Source organism: Hesperophylax consimilis, chromosome 10, assembly GCF_061612785.1.
Source record: "Hesperophylax consimilis isolate HC1 chromosome 10, BYU_Hcon_1.0, whole genome shotgun sequence".
Lineage (NCBI taxonomy): Eukaryota > Metazoa > Arthropoda > Insecta > Trichoptera > Limnephilidae > Hesperophylax > Hesperophylax consimilis.
In genome coordinates this window covers 8,070,627-8,097,903 of record NC_142845.1, presented here as the reverse complement: position 1 = coordinate 8,097,903, position 27,277 = coordinate 8,070,627, and the positions used below count along the sequence as shown (strand labels likewise).

The window sequence follows — 27,277 nt, the reverse complement described above, 5'->3', positions numbered from 1 at the left end:
TAAAGTAAGATTTACTATCACCTATTATGCAATCTCCTAATTAACTCAACAAGTACAATTATCCCACCTGAGACTTCTCGCGACGAGCAAAAATAAACCTAACAATATTTGTATGAAAACATTAAAATGTGTAAAATGGGGTATTCGAATAAAAAATTTAAAAATTTAACTTTTAAAAAATACGTTCATAATGTAAAATACGTATAATGACATGCCGAATCGGGAGAGGTTGGATTTGGGGAGACCTTTTGACCTGTCCAGCTGGTCCCTCTTGACCCGTCACCTTGCGCCGCAGCGGGAAAGATAGATCGTTCGTCCGTCACTCCTGGACGCACTGAGCTCTAGATTCTTACCCACCCCTCATACGATTTTCCTTTCCAGAACTTAATCCCTCAAAAGACCCTCCACACAGCATATCCAAAGATGACATAAACCGAAAAAAATTAAATAATTAATATTTATTTCAGGATGTAGGGAGTTTATTGCAATCCCACACGTCCTATATACCAAGTTAATATTGTTGTTTCACGTTTTTTGTTTGTTTTATTATACTGACAGTTGTTTCGGTTTTCAAGTCCATTATAAACAGTGTTCATGCCATGTAACTAAATGATAAAATTATTAATTTGGTTTTACGTCAAATTTAAAGTCAGCAATTGACATACAAATTTGCACAGGAGTTTTACGAATTAAAAACAATAATAAATAGATCTTATGACATTTCTTCTAGAACTAAGTCTGTGTCAGGTACGACATATACTTAAGCCCCCGCATATCCAGTCTGTGTCAGGTACGACATATACTTAAGCCCCCGCATATCCAGTCTGTGTCAGGTACGACATATACTTAAGCCCCCGCATATCCAGTCTGTGTCAGGTACGACACATACTTAAGCCCCCGCATATCCAGTCTGTGTCAGGTACGACATATCGTCGACGGCAATCCATCACCGCGTAAATCATATTTGGCCACTTTTCAGGAGAGACATAAAACCACTTTTCTTAATATATTTACATCGAAATCACGGCAAATCATTTTATTTTTCATGTTCAATTGTCTTTACAATTATTTATTTAAACACATATACGTTTTTAACCGAAAATAAAATAATAAATGACTTAAGCGGTGATGTTCAGTAAAATACGGCAAAAGTTTAGACTTACGCGGAAATTTATTCTTGTTGGGAGTTAGGTATATAATATCATTATAGTTTTAAAACACGGGAACGTGGAAACAAATGTTATTTTTTTTTTTTAATAATAATAATATTTTACAACAAAGTAATATTACGTTACATGACATTATTTAGACAAATAAAATAGTAGATAGGTACCTTATCATAAAAATACACAAAATTATTAGTTACTCAATGACACCGACAACCATCAACGTAAAAATTTAGCTCATCAATTTTTTTATTTAAAAAAAATAAACTTACACTGTAGGTACCTCGTGTAATGTTAAAAATATAAAAAATAAAGTTATTGATATGGTAATGAATCATAATAGCTATGACAATCTTGCGGTATTACAGATTTCAGTTCCTGTAAATGTTTCCACTTGGATTCTTTTATTTTAATTCTATCTTTGTAAAGTTTTGGAATCTATATTATCTTTAACTTTTTCTTCATGTGCCTTATTTTTACGTACGATGTGTCTTTTCCAAACCTCATCGCTAATATTCCCAACGTCGTGACCACAACATGTGTCACACCGATCTTTTTTGGGCATAAAAATACTCATGTTTTCTTTTTTAAACACATTTTCGAAAGTTCTGCAACTCATGGGACTTCCTACATTTTCCTTACAATAATCTAAATAAATATCATACAGTTGAGCCAAGCTTTTGATTATTGGTTCTAAGTACAGCTTTTTGTAGATTTACGACAATAGTGCGATTCGAGTTTTGGAAGATCGTGAAAAAACTTTAGTAATAACATTTTTTTAGAATTTTCTCATGTTGTTCGTCGCCTGTTCTGATTCGTCATGGATGACATCGGAATCATTGCAGATTCTGATTTTTCTGCCCAATACCTCACGGTCCATTCCTTAATCCCCAGGGTATTCAAAAACGACATTTTGCAAACTTGGGCTGTAATATTTTCAATGGGCAAAAAATACACCGACGTGCCTTGTCTACGAGAAGCACTTGTTTTCGATCTTCTTTGTTTGGGTTCTTTTTTCATTACATTAGATGCAACAAATTGTTTTCTCTGATCCCAATTTAGTTTTGACCAAAACATTTTGAAAATAGATTCTCTAGAACCTTGGTTAAGTTTGGGACAGTTTCGTAGTTTTGATCGAATGCACATTTTGGATTTGCAAACTGGACCCATTTGACGAGCTTCTTTAGGCACATCGTGTACCATGTTGAATTTCCCATCTTGCAGTAAACTTCTTCTGTAGCCTAAATAATCTTTCCCTTGCATCCTCAATTTCTTGTTTAATAATCTTGATGAATCTGCGTGTATGTCGCCATCACTCGGCCGATTTGATGGGGATGCTATTATTTCCGAAGGAGATAATATAGTACCTGGTGTAGGAGTACTGTAATCCACCACCTGCATTTCAATTGAAGTTGAATCAACTATAATCTTTTAATTATTTATTATTACAAAAGATGTTGAATTATTATTAATGCTATGAATATCTTGGCATATGTATTCAGGAGATCAGTATTATCGAGATCAACTCCGCACTGTCATCTGTTGTTGGTGGCTGATTTTGGAATAATCAAGAAAATTCCAAATTATTTATATCAATGTTTTCTATATTTTCATTTGTAGAACATTCACCAACTTTTTTTCCACAACCCTGTTTGTCAGATAATGTATTTATTCCGAGTTCTTTGCACATGGCATCAACAAATAACTCATCATCGCTAGAATCGAACATTTTGTTACTGAAATAAAAAAATAATTAATATATTTGTTTCGCTATATACTATTAGTAAATTAATAGTAAAGTATAATATATAATTATTAGTAAAGTCACAAAAATTAAAAAGGACAAATCAAAAAAGAATGAATCAGCGCGTATCTCACGTTTTCCGATACAATGAAACGAACCATTGCGAAGTGTATCAACGCGTAAGTTCATAATGATTAATAATAACGTCTACCGTGTGCACAAACCAATGTTTGCAATACATAATTACTTAGTCTCATAATACATACCTTTTGTAAGACATCCGATGAACAGAAAACACATAAATTTAAAAAAAACTGTTGTAATCAGCGAAATAACGTGTTGCGGCAATGACGGTTGGTCCATGGTTGGTCAACGCCTGAGATAGGCGATGATTTTACCCAAACGGAAGGCAAATGAGATGCGCGGTGATACTATTTACGTTGTAGGACTATTTCCTTACATTGAAAAAATCCTATAATAATCCCAACGATGTAGGTTTATGACCGCCGTCGAATGGCATTTCAGGATGACTTACGCGGTGATGTTACATACGCGGTGATGGATTGCCGTCGACGATATACTTAAGCCCCCGCATATCCAGTCTGTGTCAGGTACGACATATACTTAAGCCCCCGCATATCCAGTCTGTGTCAGGTACGACATATACTTAAGCCCCCGCATATCCAGTCTGTGTCAGGTACGACATATACTTAAGCCCCCGCATATCCAGTCTGTGTCAGGTATGACATTACTAAGCCCCCGCCTACCCGATTTCTACCGATTTATTTAAGTTATTTCAGTTTTTACGTTCCAAAAACACTCATATATATATATGTTATTTAAAAAATAATATTAATACATTTGTTAGGCGGAAACGTTAATTATATGAAATTTCCGCGATAGAAAAAAATCGCAAAGTAAGCTCCGAAAATTATTAAAAATATATTTCGTTCTGTTATTTAATATATTATAGACGTGAACAAATTCACAGTGTATCTTTAAATGCAACTAAAGCATTTTTCAAGAGATTTTTGGTCTATTTCAAACGAGACGTGTTTCATTAAATATTATATTAATATTAGCGCGCTCCCTCTAACATTCGTGTTTACATATCTCTTTTTCAAACCATCTTTGGACGCTTAAGGCGTCATAAGACTCTAATAAAGGGGGTTAGCTCACTCACATTTTAATTATTTCTGATGAACGTATTTCTAAAATCTCAAATGTTTCTAGAGGGATCCCTACGGATGTAAATTATGTATATTTAAGATTAATAAAAACAGGAACTTACCATTCAAATTTTTTATTTAAAACGGTTTGAAAATTTTAAAATCTATAAAATTTGCGGTAAGTACCAGATTTTATTTTTCTAGAGATTGAATTAGTAACATCCCAAGGGATCCCTTAAGAAAAATTTGAGATTTTGGTAATATTTTCATCAGAAGTAACTGAAATAAATTCCACGGAAAGATTGATTTTCTAGACCTGCTAGAGCAAAGTCGACCGTAGGTTTGTCCATTACGCCAGGCCGCGCGCCGAACATATTTTTTACACGACTTCATCTCTTATGTCGTTAAGATTTCCACTTTATTTTAGTGATTTGACAGGAAAATATGACGTCATCTGATGTTAAATTCCTTGGCGTCACTTGTCATTTCACATTCACCACACGGAAAATATTCTAAAATCTATCAAGGCAGGCAATACTATTTTCGAAATTCGGCAATATATTTTAGTCCAACATTTAGAGGTTAACTTCAGTTTTTAGAAGATAAACGAATGACCTTCGAGCGGCGGTAATCTTCAGCTTAACCCCAACAAAGTCAGACCCAGATTAGACGTTAAATTCCCAACTTTAAGTGAGTTAGTTTTATTTTTGATCCTATTATTGTCGGGAGCTTTTTTTCTATAACGACGCAAAGAACAAAGAAATGGTTGATTATTGTAGAACAATACTTCAGTAAACATTGTTTTAGGGTATGAACTTCTCAAAAAAAATTATTATTGCGAAAAGAAAGGGATTTTTAAATTTTATTTAAAAGTTACTCTTACCGTTAATGGGTATTAAACAGATGATGCAAAAAGACTAAAAGACTATGAACATAAAACTTTCCAACTCACGGCCCCAGATAAGCCAATGAAAATGATTGTCTGTTGACGTCCTCCGTGATGGAGAGGTTAGGGTATCCACTGGCAAGCTGGAGATCGCGGGTTCAAATCCCGGCGTGCGCATAATTAAAAAAAAAATTTATACTCTATATTAATTTTAATGAATAAATTGTGAAATAACACAAATGAATCAATTAAAATTTACTTATGCACGCCTGTATTTGAACCGACGTCCTTCGGCTTGCTAGTCGAGAGCTTTACCCTGCGACCACGGAGGCCTTCAGCCGTAACAGAGTTGTAATTTTATGGTAGCTTTAATGTTCTCATGATAGAGTAGTAGGTAGAGCAATAATTATAATTTTATGGTAGCTTTAATGTTCTCATAATAAAGTAGTAGGTAGAGCATAATTATAATTTTATGGTAGCTTTAATGTTCTCATGATAGAGTAGTAGGTAGAGCAATAATTATAATTTTATTGTAGCTTTAATGTTCTCATGATAGAGTAGTAGGTAGAGCAATAATTATAATTTTATGGTAGCTTTAATGTTCTAATGATAGAGTAGTAGGTAGAGCAATAATTATAATTTTATGGTAGCTTTAATGTTCTCGTGATAGAGTAGTAGGTATACCAATAATTATAAGACAAAAATATTTCAAATATCTGTTTTTAATATTGTAATAATAATTTGTTTCCAGATTCTCCACCTTGGCCTAATCGGCGCCCTGCTGGTCTGGCGCCCCAACGCTAATCAATACATGGGCTTCTTCATAATAGCCAGTGTGTGGGGACTAGCGGACTCCATATGGCTTATCCTGATTAACTGTGAGCATTATTGTCATACTGGTTTAATGGGGGGTTGCTAGGTGGGCGGAACTTACTATCGCTGACGACGCGTGACCTTAAGCCGTTTGGCCGCTTAGACCTGATACTAATTTCTGGTGATTGAATCTTAAGAAAATTAGGTTATAATTAGATACTTAATGATGGATGAAGGTTTTATGGTAACTATGTTGACGTGATGTTGATGTTTGCAATGGGTTATTTTCGATATTCTCCTTGGTTTTGGGATAAAGCTATCAACTAGTAAGCGACTAGGTCGCGGGTTCAAATCACAATGATCAAGTAAATTTTATATTTTTTTATTAAAAATAATATATGGTATTTTTGCGGCACTATAGTGATTTTTTTTATGGGTATGATGCCGTGTTGCGCTTCCTCATTCTTTAGCCAACGTTTCGGAAAGCATTGAAGTGTCCATCATCAGGGCAGATGTGTAATAAGTCTATGCGGACCATGCAAAGCTTTCCGAAACGTTGGCTAAATATGGAGGTAGCGCAACACGGCATAATACCCCTAAAACAAATCATATCAATACTTTTAGCCGTGAAAATCTCAAACCATATTTGTGGCACGTTCCAGAGTCAAATATACTCTTAGTATTGCCCTGGTGTAAGATCACCATTCAGAATTGTAAGGTTGCTTGAAATGGCTCTGGCCGTGTTTGGTGACCAGATCTGTCATCTGTCATAATAGTCAGGTATTTTCTCACCTCCCTCTCTTTTAAAATTTTAATTTAGTTTATTGGGGAAACAAACAGTTCTACAATTTTATATAAATAATAACATTTTACATTGTGGATTAACCGGTGAAATTTCTACATAAAACTTTTCTGTTTTTCCACACAAAACTCTTCCCCATCTCCTCTCCCCCACTACCTTCATATACCCCACAATATACTCCAATTGGGAATGCCACTATCTCACTGGCTCAAGACGGTTAGGAGTAGTTAAGACTTTTGTGCGGATTCACATAAATATAAAAATAAATTGAAAACACCGTTAAAAACATGCGGAAGATTTAAAGTATATTGTTCTGATTCTAAAGAACACAAATTATTTATTTATTTTCAAAACTACAATAAACAGTTTCCTTAAATAACGAAGTGTACAGAGAAAGCAATTATAATCAAATTTCCGACTGATATTCATCTGAACTTTGGTCCTTTGACTTAACTTTACCAGTTGCTGTCACAGAACAAATACTACCAAAAATTATATTTCAAATCGTGTGATGCATATACTATTTTCCTACCCAATTGTGTACTGTACTTATGTACTTAAGGCTTGCCTGGAATTTTATCCGATTTCCACAATTTTGCGAGTAAAAAATAAATAAATAGAAATTTTAAACTACATTTGTATTTTCCTTTTAGAAGAGGTAATACTAATAAACTAAACGAAACATGAAACACAACAAGAAGAAAAAATAAAAAGATTACAGTCTAAATTGGGAATCGAACCTAGTATTTATGTCTTACCGGGACAATGCCGCTTAGCACTCATAAAAATTGTATTTTCATTTAGACTTTTACAAAATGCAAAAGATGTTCCATATTAATAAAAATCTGATGTTTAACCGAGACATTCTAGATAGGTACACAGCAAATAAATTCTTTAGAACTTTGTATTCAGCCAAAAATATGGTATAAATTAGTTGAGGATAATATTGTTAATTCTGAATTTGAAATATGAGATCGACAAACATGACGAACAATAATTTGGTCCCAATGGTCGAGTGGTTACAGGCATTGTCTTGGTAAGACAGAGATTCTGGGTTCGATTCCCAGTAGCGATCATTTTTAGGGTGTCTTTATTCATAAAATTTTAGTGATTATTGAATTTTTTTGTGCTCTTTACAACCACTTTATTAGACTGGTGCCCGTATTATAATGCTTTAAATTACAATGTTCAGATGTATAAAAATAGCATGTTGTTAAACAAAAAGTAATTTAATAAATACAAAATTTTAAATTGACATATAAAAAAATACAATATTGATATGTAGAAAAATAGCATGCTGAAAAACAAAATATAATAAGTGTGATAAAACATAAGAAATAAGAAAGAGAAAAACAAGTGATGAATAAAATAATATTTAAGGAAAAATAAGCATGGATATATGTATAATACATAGTGGAATATAAACTAAGAGATTTAAATATTCTAGAGAAAGATATATTATTATTCACCAATTTTAGTATAATTTTTGGTTTGAATTACGATTTAAAATATTAGAGTGAACAATTATTGTCACATTACTTTTAATTTCTCGATGTCTTATTCTATTTCATGTTTCGTTTAGTTTTTATAGTATTGTCTTCTTCGACATTGATTTATTAAATTGATGCGTGTGTATAACCTTCAAAAGTTATTAAAAATTATCATTACCATTTCTCGAGAGTTACCAGAAAAACGTAGGTATTTTTTTAAACTTTTATGAAACCTATTTTCCGAAATTTTGGCAGTTTCCGCTAATTCCATCATCAATCAGTCAGTGATAAGCGTTTCCAGGAAATTGAACGGATGTTTTCATTTTCTTCCCATTTTGGGCAAACAATAAAGTAAAGATCATAAAATAATTAGCCAAGATATTTTGTTCATAATCAACCCTCACATTAACTAGTTAAATCATATTAGAAATAATATTTATTCACAATCTATTATGAGATTAATGTGACGAGGGCTATATATTTTTATATATATAAATAAAAGACACTTTTTGGCAATGTTTTTTTTTCTTGCATAAATCAAAACAGGCGACTGGTGCTCAGCGGGAATTACTTAATTATAATACATAAGGAGTGTTATTGTTAGCAAATGTTACACGACGTGGTGCGTTGCGTTTAATAATACACATTATCAAGCTCATTAATACAAATCATTTAGCTCATTCATCATTGAGTCATTATTAACTCTAACAGAAAATAGTTTATATTATTACTAAGCATTGATTGATACATATTATAAAGCTCATTAATAAACATCATTGATACGATTGATTCATTCTTAACCCTAACAGAAAATAGGTTATTTAAAATGTTTGCTTGCTTCGACCCCTATCCTTTCCGCTTTTAAGATAATGCTGCCGAGATTAGTACGATCAGTTCAACTGCCGCATTAAATAAATATAAAGCCCTCTCACGACCTCAGCGCGTATCGCACGCAATTAGGACAGGATGAAACATCTGAGGGAGAATTTGTGACATGGAGTTTTGTAAAATAGAATATTGAATAAATACTTCACTGTGTATTCATCCAGACTCTAAAGCAAAATTTCAGTAGTGAACGATAGAACAAAAAAAAAAAAAAAAAGTGGGTGTGTCAAGCCTACGCAAGACAGAAGTGAAACTTCTAGTATTCCTCTCTCTCTATTTTCATTTCATCATCTCTATTTTCTCTCTTAGGTTAGTTTGAAAATTAGAGGTTAAATAATTCAACGACGAAGCATGGATTTGCTTTTTCTAATATTTTCTTATAGATGAATGACGTTCGATTAATGTATAGTTCCAAAAATTTTCAATTTATTCACAAGTATACAATATTACATAAATAACAATATTACAATTAAAAATTACAAAGAAATTACAATGACAATGATGTGTTCATCACCTCTATCTCGTCACTACTCATTTTTAACACTGAAATTCTGTACCAAACCGTATGAACCACAATCAATTACGTATTTCACTCGTATTACACTCACGACGCAGTATACTAACCAAGCAGCTGATGCTTGGCGTGGCGCAGTTCGCTGGTGTCTGAGAGAGAGGAAAGAAGAGAAGAGAGAGAACGTTCGTGAGCGGCTCCCCCACCTCAACAAGCGCATATGGTGAGAGAGGGACAGTGAACGGTGAGCGGTGGTGGGGGTACCCGCATTTTCGTGTCGATCCTGACTCGGTTTTACTCCGTCCCCGAAAATCCATTACGCGCCTAAAGAAGTTTCACTTCAAAACGTCAATCAAAATAATTAATAACTTCAAGATCATCTGGCTGAGCGCAGCGAAGCCCTGTTGTAACTCGAGCGCTTTGCATTTCGTATGCCTGTAAATTTATTTGTGGGTTCCGTGTCTGGTCACTACTGTCGAGATGGTAGCCGTGTTGGGTAATACCTTTTTACTCCGCTAGAGTTTGCATAAGAGTAACCACCTGCCAAATCGGAATAATCAACATTACGCGAGGTCTACTGTTCACAGAGCTACTAGTACTAACGTATCGTCGTCATGTGAGATCGTTCTTTTTCCGTTGTGCTATTTCTAATTTTACGATGATTAAAAAACAATTTAATAAACAGTATGGCGTATTTTATGGTAAATTGGATATATTTTAAGCATATTTTTTCGCGATAGAAATAACTAAACTTTCTGAAAAATTCACCATTCGACAGTTTTTCTTCCGTCTAAATACCTCTATGGCTTTTCGCCATATTGCAAACATGTGCTTAATATAACTTTGTTAAGCCTTTAAAATAAATTCCGACTTTATGTCCGGGTTAAATCTTCCCCACAGGAAAAACTTAAACACACACTTTTCCACAAATGATCATCTAGTCAATCCATATTATGCAAGTATAATAAATACAAAATAATACAAAAACAACACGTCAAATCACCAGAGATCAAATGGGAAAATAATTCACCGACTCCAGATATTTTCATATCAGAGGGTTCGGCTCGGTAAAACTTCTAATTGGACCTATAAATCTTACATGTATTTAAAATGACTGATTTTTGCATTTTTATGTATAAACTTTTTGACAGATCTAATAAGCCTAAATTTTCAATGAGAGAGCTAGGTATAATGCCAGTAGCCGAAATATTAAATGGTAATATTTTTATCGTCTGAGAATGCCAAATTCTTTTAATTTCTTTTCCTAAATCTGTGTATTTTCTTACTTTTTCAGAAACAGATTTTTGAATATTACAGGAATTTGGAATAGTGACATCAATAATATAAGTTATTTTTTTAATTATGTCATGTATAACAATATCGGGTATATTATGACTAATCGTTCGGTCTGTTAGTATAGTTTAAATAATTTTGATAATTTACTAATAATTTTCATTGAATAAATTTAAAAATTATCAAAACTATAAGTGATTTCAAACACTTTACAATGTATGAGACGATTAAAACAGTAGAATGGCGTTCTATCAAACACGTGATATGTTTATTGAAAGCAGCTGTTACATAAATCTTATGGTTGATTACAACCTATTCGTATTAAGGAAATTTTATATAAATATACATAACAAACTAACTAACCATAACACAGATTAAGCAGGAAGAACGAAACTTGAAACGACTTGGTCTTGGCAAACACTTGCTTCATTCGCATTCATTCATCGTCTCATACATACTCATCTGTTTTTCCGACTTCTGTTTTTGACATGGCCCGACTCAAGTATCTGGTCCATCTGATGCCATGTCTTCCCCGGGCGTCCAAGACTTCTTCTGTAATTCACATTCGTGTCATATATTCTCCTTAAACTCTTTTCTTCGTTCATTCGCTCTACAAGCCAAAACCATCTAAGCTTCCTTTTCTCAATCTTATTTATTACACTTACATCAACCCTGCATTATTTGCGGATCTCCACACGATCATACATGGTTTTACCACACATACACCTCAGAGATCTCATTTCTACAGCATTCAATCTGCTTTCGTCCGTCCTCTGACAGTTCCATGCCTCGCTACCATACATCAGGCTAGGTACCAGCACTCCATTGTGGACTGCCAGCTTCGCTTCATTGGACATTATTTTTTTAGCACCAACCGCGTTCTTTTCCATTAATGGAGCTAATTAAATTAGTTTTAAAAAGCGCAGCCACTTTGTGATAATACTCATAACTAAACTGCAGCCTTTTTCGTTAAATAAACACCCTATATGCAATCTAAAGCGCCACGCGACGGTACTTTCAGTATCCCGTTAATCTAATTGCTCAACCACTCTGGCACACTCAGCCGTGCGGCAGAGTCGACGCGGCAGCGAGCTCGCCCGTGACAGCTTGAAGCATTGCGTGGCTAATTTCACGCCAAGGAGGCGCTAACAATTACAGAATCCATCAAATCGTACACAAATGATGGATCATTTTGTGGTCACTCTTTCACCTTTCTATAAGGAATAAGATAAATTAACTAGTGTTCTGTGTGTGATTCTATGTGCGAAAGATTGACGGAGTAAGTAAATCAAGTTATATTCGCCCTTGGTTATATAGTATCTCGTTGGGAAATATTACATTTTTTTAATGTGAATACCACACAAGAGTCTTAACTGGTCGCGACCGACTGGAGTAGTGAGACAATGGCTTCCCGTATTAGGTTTTGTTGTTAGGCTGAAGGTAGTGGGTTGGGGGAAAGAAATGGAGAAAGGGAAGGCGAGGAAGTATCTGGATATTCAAATCTAGTCACCAGACACGGCTAATGCCATTTCAACCAACGTATTAATTCTGAATGGTAGTCTTACCAGTGCGATACTGAGAGTATCTTCCACTCTGGAACATGCCGTAAGTAGATTTACCATATATTATTTTTAATTTAAAATAGATTCTTGGAACTGGAGCTGATGTACTTGCGAAAATGTATTGTGTGTTGTGAAAAATATTATCAAATTATTAAATAAATCCTTTCAAATCTTGGCTTACAAAAAATTGCCCACATTTTACGACATTATTAATTTTCTTCTATATTTGAATTCTGTAATATTTTTTTACAAAAAAATTTCTTAGTTTTCATCTTGGCGACTCGATTTACATTTGATTCATAAAAACTATATCAAAGTAATGGAAATCTTGCTATGAATTACATGAAAATCCATGAAAATGATATAAACAAATATGTTTCCACATGTTTAAATATTTTTTTTTCCAAAGAAAAATCAAATCGAAGAATGGTAAAGGAGTAATAAAGAAGGATAAAGGCACGATATCGGTAGAAATGAAAACCCATACCGTGGTCACAGACGAGTAAAATGATACAAATATAATAAGTGTGGGCGTGACTTGGATTACATTGCTTGATCTAAGTGACCAGATAACTCATAAAAATGACAATTTTCACACCTTTAAAAAGTGAAAAGTGATGAAACAAAAACTAGATGAAATAGGTTACGTAGGTTAGGTTCATATGGGAGTTTTTTCATGGCTTTTAAAGACTTTATATCACTTTTAAAGGTGTGTTGAATTGTCATTGTGTTGAGCTAGAAGGGACCCTACCACTTTCCTATTGGCATTATAAGAAAACATATGGTTGGCTCCTTCACCACATACATCAAAACTCTGTTTTTTTTTGTTGAACGAAGCTACATTTATTTTGAACGGCTCTAAGCCCTTCAAATTCCATGCATACGGGATGAGTGAGCAGTGCGCATTTACCTACATTAACGTAAATAAAGAGAATAAAATTTTAAACAGCATCCCATAAAAGAAAAAAAAAATACAAAATAAACCAACAAATAAAGGAATAATTATTATACTACCACAATTATAAAACATGTGAAGAGTGCTAAACATAAATCAAAAACTGTGATAAAAATAAAAAACTTTAATTAAGCACTAACTTAGCACTTAAATTTACAAAAGAATAAGAGCGGCTATCTGGTAGCCGCACCGTGCAACTCTCTCTCCCCCCACCCCCCAGCTTTGCCTTGCAAGTTTTCATTCGTGTAACTTCCTTGTGGTAGAGTTACATTGTACACGCCCACATATATTATTATATATATTACATTCAAAGTGTGTAATAAGCTTTATGCAAATGTAACTATTTCAATGCGGATTACGTTACGATATGGGCTTGTAATATAACGAAACATTTGTAAAATACGTCATAAATAAAAAAAGCTCCCATAAAAATCATACCACCTCTAACGATTCACGTCGTTATTTGGCTTTCAGATATTTATATCCCTCTTTCCTCCTCCCAATACTAATCTTCGAACCCATTCGTGTATTCCTTTTCTGGAGAAACGTAAAGAGATTTTCCGAGAAAGATTTTCAAGCATAATGTAAAATGCTGAACGCCTTCCATACTCTAATCCTTTAATGGTATTATCGCACCTACACTTTGGTGAGCCGTACATTTATTTACATTCTGTGATTTAACAAGGAAATAGGGAGTTTTATTATATTGTACTAATTTTTCACACAAAGATTCTAATATCTTTGGTTTCACTTGATTTTGGTTATAGCACGATTTTTTTAATAATTCGCGTAGAAGATTTTGATGAAACCGTCAAAACTGTTTTGTAGATATGTTTATCTATTTCTTCTATTGATTATTTGTTTCTGAATACCTATTATTTTGGGATTTTAGTATTTTAAAGTAAAATAAGGTAAAAATGTGTAAGATATTCCACAGCCGAGCCTAAGAATGAGTCGCAAAAACCGGTTGTCGTACTACTAATTTCAACAATAATGGATACAAATAATGAATCCAAATAATATTGCGTTTGGAAATCTCTCTACTCATTGAGAGTACTCATTGAAATAACGATGGAAAAGTTTTTTTTACTATAATACATTTTCTATTAAGGGTAAACGTAACGTACGTTATTTCAACGTGCGTTCATAGATAGTGTTAATTTAATTGTTATATTAAAATACACTTTTTACAAGTCATGTTTTAAAATATTTAGACGAATTATTTGTTTGCGTCCATACATACGCAATATGGATATGAATACATAGTTTTGTTCGTACACAAACTCAAATCTTTCAAGAAAGGCATACAAATATAATATTGTACCGGTGATTCAATTCAATATATAATATACTATTCGTATGCCTTTCGTGAAAGAATAGAGTTTGTTACAGACAAAACTATTTATTTCAATTCATACTGATTATACCGGGACAAACTCAAATCTTTCAAGAAAGGCATACAAATATAATATTGTACCGGTGATTCAATTCAATATATAATGTACTATTCGTATGCCTTTCGTGAAAGAATAGAGTTTGTTACAGACAAAACTATTTATTCAATTCATATTGAATATTATTCATATTCATATTTTAAAGCATAACTTTCAAAATTAACACCACAATTCGTAGATTATAAAGAGCGTTACGTTATTAAAAAACTTTGATTATTTCTTTGGTTTGACTGAGGATTGGACCTTCCTCCCCAGAGACCGGAGTCAATCGCGAGCAAACGGAGTCAAACAACTCCAGCCAAATCATGGGTATGAACGCTATGATTTTAAATACATCTGTTTGAATTTTACTTATGTTTTCGTGAATGAGTGAATGCTAAGCTGGCAAGTGAAAATTAACCCACTTCCCTACAACCGCTTGACTTGAAACTCGGCTGATAGTCTCGTTTTCAAAGACAATGCATTTTATATACGAACATACATTTTTTCGTGTTATCTCACACGCCACGCTAGGGATGTCCTATGCTATGACTGGTGAATATGGTAATCTTATAAGAATTCAACCCTGTCTATTCATAAACCTGCTCTTTAACTTGTAACCCCGTTATATGGCTGTGTTAGAAGTAGATTAGTATATTATCATAGGATGTTTCTTTAATAATTGTCGTACCCCGTCAAAAATCGCACCTGGTTTAGTCGTTACGCTTGCAGTGCCCCAGATCCGCCCTTGATCTCCCACGATCTCCTTTATCGTTGGTTGGTGATAGTTCCCAGATATCAAGTGATTACTTATGTGCAAACCTACAAAAATAAATCGTTGTTTTCTTCTTTTTTTCTATATGCCGATCACGTTCCACGTGCCGGTAATTTATTACCTAGGTTTAGCTGTAAAGTGTAGATGCTAGGCATTCTATTTTATAGTGGACTGAAATATTGTTAAATAATGATATTGTATACCTAATATATGATCGTGTAACATCGCCAATCGAGTTTGTTTGATAAAAAATTGTTGATCTGTGAAACTCTAAAATATAATCTTCTTCTTAATCTTAATTATAATATTTAAAAAAATCAGCATAAAGTTTTGAGAGTGGTTTGAATGGTAGAAGTAGTCGGGGACGCCCGAGGAATACTTAACGCTATATCTTTGCACCGTAATTAAAGTCGTTGTAATGTAATTTTATAATTCTCATTAGCTTTATTTTTTCCTTTTCTTTACGATACGTGACAGATAATAATGTAGTCTTTCGAGTTAGATGTAAATCAAATCGCTAGCGAAATGTAGTTTTTTTAGCTTACCTCAGTGACCGTAGTGGTATTAAATTATTTTTATTATTCTGTTCGTTTGTCTCGACAAAGGTGTACCCTAGTGCAACAGATGTCGATAAATACACGTAAAAAACTTTATATTGATATATAAATAAATAAATAAATTCGCGTACACATTTCGCGAAAAAAAATTTGTTGTACTTTTAATTATTGTGTTGGCTGGTTTTATTCTAGTCTAGTATAGAGGTGAGGCGTATTTATCGTACCCAGTAAAACTTCCGGGTATTTTCATGCGATACTTTGTACTTGTGACAAATCTCCAAAATACCTGGTTCCAAAATACTCAAAAGTATTTTATACTGGGACTAAATATTTTAAATACTTACTTTAATATGGTACTTTTACCATGTATTCATGGTAGGTATTTTTGATGGGTATTTTTAATAGGTACTTTAACCAGTTTTTTGATGAGTATTTTTGAATTAGGTACTTTTACCAGGTAATTTTGATAATATTTCTTTTTGATAGGAAAAATGTGGGGAATCTTTCGACAGGGAATTTTGTAGCCATAAAATTTCGAAAATTTGTGGTGAATCTGTGGGTAGAATGTATGTGAGTCCATTTTAGAAATTACCTACTCTTAATCAATCTTCTGGTCGGTATTAAATTTTATTTATAGAATACATGATAATACAATAATACATTTTCTTACATGTGATACATTAAATCACCACACTAGGCGACTGCCTGTCTCGTGGCGACCAATGGTAAATACTTAAGTATTTTGTCACCGGTATTTTTTTGTGCCTGTACCCATTGTACCCAGTAACGAAAAGTACTCACAGGACCCAACTCTAGTCTAGTACCCAAGTTTCTATGTATTTGCAAAAAGAAATTGGAAGTTCTGCCTGTCATGTGTATTTTCTATTATTCATCTTTTCCAGCGAACCCCCTATACATAAACGTTTCTTTTGAAAGCTTAAGTATTCAGACGTCCTGCTTTAGGTTGATTTATATAACCGGCTCAAAGACCACCCTTGTCCACGTTTTCATAATAGTGTTCATTCTTTGACCTATATAAATTTCCTTTATAAAATGCTACGTTATTGATATAAATGACAATAATAATTTTATAGTAAACCCTTTTGAGAAGATACAACTATCACCTCAGAATGAACTATCTGTAAAATGTTATGATAAAATAGATACAACTACGAGGTACACCCGTATTGCATTTTTTTTAAAAGCCTCTGAAATGCCCGACATCATTTTAGTAACACTGTATGAGTCCTAATTGATGTTATTTGCTTCTTGGTCAAAGACTAATTAAAATTTTCACTTTATCAGGAACAGACTACAAAACCGTTTATATTTTAATGAACCCGAAGAAAGCATCCTAGATGGCTACCCACGTACATTAATGACAGAGAATTTTACAATAATTTAAGATCTTTAGTGTAAACCTAATAATTTCTTACTTTTTACGTGAAAACATCTTTAAAATCGATGCGGGGTGTGGGAAGCAATCGCACCAAATGGTCGGCAATTTCTGTCGGGGTAATTGAAAACTCTTCTAAAAATAAAAAATCATACAATTTAACAATATCTTACATATTACTTTATCAATATCTTATTTTATTTGATTTTACGCCAAGTCGGGCTTTTACGTAGATTTTGAGAACGGAATGTACCTAGTGAGCTATCGAATATATTAAACACAGTGTTTTTATGGCATAAAATAACGTTTATTTTATAAACTGAATATGGAACAATATTTGGAAAACACGTAACACTTAAATAAAGTAATATGTAAACACTAACAATTCAACATTAAAAAATAAATAAAACTACATTACCAACGCTACTATAATTTGTAAGATTCATCAAAGTGCTGGAATAGATTTTTTTAAATGGAGTCAGTAACGATGTCAATAGTCCCTCAAAATTTGTTGCCCAGATCGTGCATCCTATTGGTTAGTGAGTGTGTCTGATAGTAGGTTGTGTATGTATTGCAGAAGAATGTTACATTTTTTCTTGTGTTTCAGTCAGAACATTGTATTTAATAGTGGCAACGATGGCAGGGCTGTCATTTAAATCTGACATAATTATCCTGTCAGACAGCGTTATTATATGCAATTGTTTCATCAAACTGATATAATTAATGTATTCAATTGGAATTTTGAGCTTAAAATTTACAAACCAGATAAATTTGTACTGAACTCTTTCTATATTGTTAGAGTGAATTTAATACAAAGGGGACTTAATAAGTTATTATATTTATAACTAATGAAATATAGACAGTTCTTATTTTAAGGAAGAAGAATGAAAGATTGTGCCAGTACCACTTTGAAATTCGTGGCGGATAGACGTCGCGAACTGTGTACGCCTAAAATTACCTAAGCCTAGGATTTTCGACTTTCCGGATTCGAAACTAAACGGGATCACTTCTTAGAGATAAATTAATCGATGCAAGAAAACTAAATGTTGTTTTAAAGTGGGTTTATATAATGTTACTATTCTTCTTGGTGTGTACCTAAAAAAATTAACAAGTTTGAAAATTTCACGATTATCTCAAAATGTCACGATACATGAGGGCAGAGTTCAATCAGACTTTCAAAAATTGGCCACACAAGCATTGAGCCCAACATTCTGAAGAAAATGACATCGCCAAGGCCGGGCCTGAAACCAAAACCAACGCGAGAAAAATGATTTGTAAATGAAATCTCAGTGAGGGTATCAATATGTCTACAATATTATCTGTTACAAAAAAGATAACAAAACACTTATTATTATTATATTTGGATAAACCACAGACATAGGAATTAATAGACGAGAAGATAATGGCGAGGGGTAAAATCAACTGTTGAAGAACGAAGGGGGTAAGGCTGACTGTGATTCGTCGATAAATCAATCTGACAGTAAATAGGCATCTCGCATTATAATATCACCATTTAGTTCTTAAAAGTAAAATCTGCTTTTGAATGAATAGACATTTTTACATGGGAGCGCAAATTACTCGCCACGTTATGAACTAATTTACGAAGTCCAAATTCGGCAAAGTAAGGCAGCTTCTATTTTCAGAATCGTAGTTAGTTTCAGAGTATTTAGTTAAGACACTTTTACAAATGTTTCATAATTTACTTACCCCAGTAAACAACGATGAGCACACTTGAGAATCGCTACATTGTGATGTGATAGTATATGTTTCTAAAACTGATCCATATAATACGGTGTGAATAAGCTTAAAATAAAGTAAAATAATGCTTACTTATGGAATGTAATACGACAATTGGGTTTATTCTCTTTTTTCACATCTATTTTTACAAGTTTTCATATCACAAGTCAACATTTTGCCGTGTTATTTCGTAAAATGAACCGATGATGCCTCGACCATAGTTCGCACAAGAATGATGACGTCACGTTTTCAAATTTCACTTGAGGCCATACGCGAGCACAGCCGTCTCCAATGGAACCGGTATGGGGAGTGGGGATAATACGCTTTTAATCACTTAGGGCAGGTCTACTAATCTGATAATATTATTACTCCAGCGTCTGGACGGTGTAGGCCCTGTGATTGGTCAAATTCAAATTGTGTTTAAATAAGACTTTAAAGATTAAGACACCATTTCATACTGAAATAGAATCGCCACATGTAATACGATATTTCTTAAAAAATATCGTTTCTGCTTATACAATTTTTGGATAATATCGAAGAAAATATGTCTTAGAAAGTTAATAATCCATTGGATTAATTACATTACAGTGAAAATTATCCACAATTACGTGATTACGTTTGACGTTTGACAAAAAAAGCACGCGTTAATTCAATATGGCCGATACCCGAATACGCATCGCGGCTAGGTGGCCGACAGAGCGCCCCTCTGGCGGTGAAGAAACGAATCAAATGACTGGCGCGTATATTTAAATATGCAAAATTACTTGAACATCAAGTGTTTAATAATAAGATTTCTTCTGGAAGTTTAGTTCTACTTTGCAATGGCATTTTTCATTATTATTTATAATTTTTTTTTTGCTTATTAATTACATCTGATTTTATATTGACATGTTTTCTAATTTCTAAAATTTCTAAATTATTTATTTGCGATGCTTTAATCCTGAGTGAAGTATTTTAAGACCTGAATTTTTATCGAAAGTGTGATTCAAAAGATGATTTGCAAACTCATATTCACTATTTCCATTTAGAACCCTGAGATGTTTTTTAGTTCTGACTTCAAAGTTTCTATTGGTTCTACCTTTGTAAAATAAATTACAATCCAGCCCAATTGAGTTTATAAACTCCTGATTTTTTTGTTTGATTTTCGCAATCTATATTACTTATATATCTATATCTATATTACTTATTAATCTATATTAATTATTAAGAATATATTTATTCATTCTGTTATTAGTGTAAAACGCCGGTTGAATAGTACCAGGAATGTTTATATACATATATAATTTTAGAAGTGTCGTTATCCACAAACAGAATTCTACGCCATTGTTTATTTATATCTTAAGAACTAGGGTAAAAATACCGTTTGAAGATAATATGTTTAATTATTTTATTTAGTATTTCAACTATCAATTTATTAGAATAACCGTTATTAAATGTTATTTGTCTTATGAATATATTGTTTTATGGTTATATGCAAAAAAAAATTTCAGGTCTTAAAATACTTCACACAGGATATAAAGCATCACAAATAAATAATTTCGAAATTTTAGAAATAAGAGAACATGTTTATAAAAGTAGATGTAATTAACAAGAATTTTTTTTTATAAACTCTCTTTTAAATATTTTCCCACTTAACTGGTCTTTCATATTGTAATTCCTAATTCTTATAAACCCAGCCTACTCTTACCCCTCCCCCCCCCCTTCCACTTCTTTTTTCCAATTGTAATCTATATTTAATTTTTGACTTCGGTGTATACTTCGTTCATGAAACATGTATTGGTTGTATATAATAAAGTGAAGTTAAAAAAGTTATTTGTTTTTTAATAAAATAAAGTTTAATCGGATAATATTATTTTATCTATTTCCATTGTATATCAATGCATACGTACATAATAAAATGTAAACATTATATTTATTTATTAATTGGACAATTTGCATGGCGCCGCTTTTGTGAGATATCACCTCAGGGGCGCTATATTGTAATAATCTACCTTTATATATAGATTTTTACTCTCCTGATGAAGGTGTATATATAATCTAACTTTAAACTTTATTAGATACAGTAACAGTTTTAGGAAAAGAATTACCACCAGTTGGAGTAAAATTCACACCTTTTAATTAAACCGACTGCTAATCACATTGCACAATTACCCTCCTTTTATCCATAAACACGGGTACAATTAATCAATATGTAATAATGTATTATTTCAGTCAACTTTGTTGTAACTATCTTTAATTGTTGTGACAAACTATACGATATTGATTCAACTTATAGACATTGACGGTTGTAACACATATTTAAGCACTGAAAGTCTCCTATGAGCAAATTATATTAGGTACCATAACAGTTAATATCAGTTGTAGACATGTAGTCAATAATAGTGTTTCATTTGAAATAATCCATCACAAATACGTAAAATTTCATTTATTCAAACAACTGTCATTCTTATTATGCCTAAATTGAGCATGTTATTATTCATTAACTCCTTCCTGTTCCGTGTTTTAACAATATATACTCACCCTCTCTCTGTGAATGACCTAATATCTATCTATTAAATGTAACTGTTGTTAATATCACTTAAACTGGGCGCAGCCGAAGCAAGTGCCGCCCGCAGGGCCTAGCAGCAAAAACCCGTGGAGCGGGTTTTTAACTGCTAGTATTCATATAACTATGGGATAAACCAACCACGCAAGGGAAAACTTGGATGGATTTGAGATTTGCAAGAGATATTAAAAAAAAAGCTTATAATTGCAAATAAATTACAAAATTAATACAAAACGTTTTTTTCAATAATTAAACATTAATATACATTATACATCGACCTAAATTAAACATGATAAAAGTTTGTACTAAAATAACTGTGGCACTGTCCGATACTGCCAATCTATATTCTTTTTCCGAAAAGAGAGCAAATTTGCTCCAGCCACGGGTTTAAAAACCGTCAGTCTGCAAGCAGGGCGTTCTACACAACCACACACAGTAAAAACAAAACACTGCGGAATTTGTTCCGACAAATTATTGAATTTAAAATATTCCTAAATATTTTAGGAAATATTTTCCAAATCCAAGATTAACATGGAATATTTTAAAAAAAATTTCGCATAGAGATTTTCCACATTTTTACAAAAATATTTTTTATTTTTACTTCCTATCAAAATATCAGTACTACCTTGTAACCAATATTTTTTCCACAGCACCAGGTGCTTGATTTATTACATTCACAAAACATTATGTATTCGTTGTGGAATCGTTTGTCAGTTTCTATTTTTTTTTTAAATTTCAACTTAATTTTGCTCTTACCACTTTGTCAAGATTTACAAATTTTGTCAACTAGTTTCAGTTATTTAATTATTGAAGATAATATTAGCAATTTTAAACGAATATCTATACAGGGTGTATCGGCACGTACCCGACAAACTTTAACCAGCTATTCCTTAGCATATTTGGAGTAAAAAATCTTATGTGCACTTTGCTGTCCGGTAACGTTTTTTTTTAATAAAAAATTTATTATTCATATTTTCACCACATGTCACCACTGTTTTATCCTTTGATAAAGTTTGAAAACCCATCTGGCAAATATTTTATTCGAATTCCGTTGAATAATGCACGTGTGTACCTATATTGGCGCACGTTTACAGTCACAACGAAAAGCACGGCACCATTCGTCTCATTTTTAACTATTATTATTTAGTGTGTGCGAAAGAGCGAAGACGCTTTTTGACACACTTGCTTATAACAGCTGTTTAACACGAAACGCAATGCCAATGACAGTGATGTAGTGTGGAAATTTTATTTTTTTTTGTTTTTAATTGAAAAAAAAATGCTACCGGACAGCAAAGTGCCCATAACATTTTTTACTCCAAATGTGCTGAGGAATAGCTGGTTAAAGTTTGTCGGGTTAGTGCCGATACACCCTGTATAAAGCTAATAGGGCCATATTTCCTTCGGTCATAGTTTGAGGTGAAGATATAAGTGAAATTACTATTTAGATTCATCTTTACTACAAATCGGTATAGATTATCAATACCAAAAATATATTATGGATACATTGAAGCTTGTTCTATCGCTTGGCTTGATCAGAATTAAAATAAAATTGTTAATTACGTCATGAAAAATATAAGCATAAACTACTAAATAGATTTCTTTTTCAAGAGTTTACTATGAACTCGTATAAGAAACAACTTGTAAAAAATACTTTTATATTGCTATGTTTATTTGCTACCACTTGACTTGATCAACTTTTTTTCCTTTTTATTGAATTATTCACAAAAAATTAAAATCCACTTTGGCGCTTACGTTATAATTTTTTGAGTGAAAAATTGAGCGCGGCAACGGACAGACGTCAGATCTGTGCTAGTTTTTTTAACGGTTATTTCGTGTTTAAATAACTTTTCGCAGCATTTTTAGTTCTCAAACTGTGATTGTGTAAGCTTGTCTTTTTCCGATATTATTATTTTTCATGACCAAAATATTATACAGTCTCAATACATCTTTTTGAAATTCACTTTCGTTTTCTTGAAAGAATGTATCAATGAAGTGAATTCTTGGAAGTGGAAATTAACCCACTACCCGAACATCCGATCAAGCTGAAACTCTGCAGGTAGACTCGTTGTCGAAAATAATGCATTTTGGTGGCACATAAGTGGACATATATGCATTTATCTAAAATTGGATGACATTACAAAAGTTAATATACACAATAAATGTCGGTCCTATCAAATTGGGATTTGGCTCAGTTGTTATCATGGTTGACTCCTTTCCCCGGGGAGGAAGGTTTAATCCTCAGTTAAACATTTTTTATTAATAAAAACAGATGTGTTGTAGCGAAAAAAAACTTCTTTTTCTTCGCAGTTTGATTTTATAAATCTCAAAATACTACTTGTTAATCAATGGTTTTATTCCTTATTTACCTGAATTAATGATTTATGTCTCATGGAAAAAATGCTTTCCATTAGTATGTATAATTACTAATAATTCGTTTTTATAGCTCTATAATTCCTCGATAATTTGTAATACTGACATTTGATAGATTAAATTGTTTTTTAAATTGCATTTGCAAAATGGTTTTTATAATGATTCTACTGGGCCGAGGCAGACGTTGTTCTGCCATAGACCACCTTTATGAAGTTAAAAGGGAAGTTAAATTTTGGGTTTGAATGTATTTTTGGATGAGAAATCAGAAAAATTAAATCGTCGTTGAAAAAATATTTTTAGATCTTGACAACAGCGCTACAAATCGGGTCTAAAACTATTATATATTTCAAGCTGGAACTAACCATATACTTTTATTGAAATCGGTTGGGCGGTTTCGGAGATTAGCGTGTACGAACACAGTAACAAGTGATTTTTATATTCTAAGACTATGTAAGGTTTTCTTCTGCAGCAAATCTTTTTGTAAAAAAAAATATATATTAGTTATCGTAAAATATATTTAACATATGTATGACCGGTCAACTGCTTATTTGGCATTGCGGCTGTATCCCACCCCGTCGTCGTGAGTTCAATTTATGGCCTGGGTAGGTCCTTCATCGTGACACAAGCAACATTTTCCGCTTACTGTGATGGTAGTAGGAGATTTTCAAATATTGTCAGGTTATTTGCATTTCGGGAATGTTTGTCTTTTTTTAAAAGTATTATAATTAATACTTCCGGCGGGAAGGGTAGTTTAACCTCTTTCGCAGGTCCTATTTGAATGGCGATATATGCATTGCTGTCCGATAATTTTATACTTATTTTTTATAACAATCTCTTTGTAACTGTTCCAACTTCCAACTGTATGTACATATAATATGTATTTAATGAATTTGAACCAACTCTTCAACTTCCTGTCTTTTGTGTGTAAGAATATTTAATCAAATGGAAACTGTGTTTGTTTTGTAACGATTTGTGCATGAAAAAAAAATAGTAAATACATACATTTTTTACAAATAAAATATCACTAAAAGATTAAAAATTAACTTACACATATTACGTGTTAATAAGTCTCCTGTTATTTTTAACGATTATAAATACATAAAAACATATCGAAAAAAAATTAAATGCATAACTAAAAAAAAAACTGTGTAATTATATTAATCGGTAATCTCTAAAGTTAGAGAATTGTTGGCTGTTTACAAAAGTTGTTGAGTTGTCAACAAAATTCCGGCAGTTTGCTTCCATCAGTTGAAAAGGGTTTTAGCAAACGTGCGGAAACGGAACAAAATCTTTCCGGGCGCTTCCTACCTATTACAGGTTCACAGCGCACGGCAAATGTATTATTTAACAATTCCTTGCCTCGCGCAGACATGACATACAATCTGAGTTTCGTGATTATTATTATGGAAGGGGTAAGAACAAAAATACTTTTGGCTTTCATATTCCTCTTAACGAAGGCGAAGGTCCTGAATTCAAGTCCCAAATGCGACCGTATCTTTTTATGATTTTTTTGTTTTAAATATTACAATTTGTGGTTTTACTCATTATGTTATTCCAAAAATAAATAAAAAGGTTGCAGTTATCCGTCTTCAGGACAGTATCATAATAAACATTGAGGAAACTGAAAATAGCGATCATTTTATCATCATCATCGGAGTAAAATAATTGAATGAGTGTAAATCTAAGATCTATAGTAAAGCAGAAATAAGATTATCATCATAGAATCCCGTCTGACTTCAGGATCGAGCATTGAAGACCATTGAAGAAAGTAACTTGCTCCCACAATCTTAGATCCGATGGATTCCTGTGCTTCTTTGCTTTGATCTCATTTTTATTATTTTTTTATTTTTAATCTATTTTTTTATTTCTTTTTTTTTTAGTTTCATATTTAGATACCATTATTTATAAAATACCTATGATGTAAATATTATATTTGCTTATACTCTCTTAGGGATGTATGGGATTGCACTCACCTCCCCACGTCCTGGAATAAAGAATTATTATTATTATCAATTGTGGAAGTCGCTATGTAGCATTTTACAGCAGATTTTGTTGTTGTTTTTGTGTTTTTTAATCGCGTAAAACTTTACAACGGGCAAACCATTCGACAGTACGAACTGTCTTTAGAACATAATATACATCAGTTGACGTGCTTTGCGTATTTTATCGGTATCTCATTGTCAGCTGATCTGAAGAACTAGAATTACTTTTGCTATAAATACATTGCTGAAAGTTGTGACCAAGGTATTGGAATATTGGATCTATTTTGGGATTAGGTAGTACAATTTTGTTGACCATTGTACCTAAACATTAGTCGTCCTAAGAAAAAAAGTTCAAAGCCCAAATCTCCTACCAAATTTTCAAATCATGAGATTATTCCCTTCTTATTTTCACGCCAATGGATTGGTCGGGATCATTTTTAAATCTGAAGAAAAAGTTCTTTTCCTACTGAATTTATTCGATATTAGGTACCTTTTATAGAAATGTCAGTGAAGTTTCGTATCACTTTTCACACAATTTTCTTCTTCCAAACGCTATTCTTAAGCACTGCAATCTGACCAGTAATTCATCTCCGATTGGCGTCAGCATCACTGTAAGCATTAGCGAAGACAAACGAGAAGCCACTTGTTATGTGTTATCTAATGGAGAATTCTCATCACAGATGAAGATGTATAAACAACGATTCTTCTCAACTAAATTCTTCTTTACGCGCAGAACTATTCTGCATAAGAGTTAAATTATAATATTTCACATCTTAGTTACCAGGTATCTACCCAAATTTGTCCAAAATTTATTGAACCTTTATAAAAATATTAGAGAAGCAATCGATATTTTTCTTATGTCTTTAAATAGTATTTTTAAAACGCCATAATTCGAATTGGGCAGAAAATAATTACGTTAGACTTCAATTGGTGGATTTGAGGAGATATTAAATAAATAAATTATTCAAGATTATATTTAAATATTTTGTTACTTTTATATTTAAAACTAGATAGATTTTTTCCGATACAGTTAAAATTTTGCACACTTGATCTTTAAAACAAGAAAAAAAACACTATTTATACAAAATTTGTACAGGACTTCAGTCAGTTATTTATAAAAAAGGCTGTGCTAATTCTATGATGGTCTCGCCGCGCGATACAAACAGTTTATTGTTTTTAAATATTAAAATATCTTTAGTTTTAGAA

At 32.6% G+C, this 27,277-nt stretch overlaps 1 protein-coding gene across 2 annotated transcripts in view; it reads left to right on the top strand.

Annotated features, from left to right (window-relative positions):
- The window catches only part of LOC149420247 (UNC93-like protein), a 265,802-nt gene that overhangs the window by 219,600 nt on the left and 18,925 nt on the right, over positions 1 to 27,277 (top strand). For both annotated transcript variants that reach the window (XR_016302721.1, XM_089636549.1), the window contains exon 9: positions 5,717 to 5,843. Coding sequence is in view for 1 of the 2 variants with exons in the window: in XM_089636549.1 (XP_089492675.1) it covers positions 5,717 to 5,843 (127 nt within the window). In the remaining variant the exon portion in view is untranslated. The remainder of the gene's footprint in view (positions 1 to 5,716; positions 5,844 to 27,277) is intronic.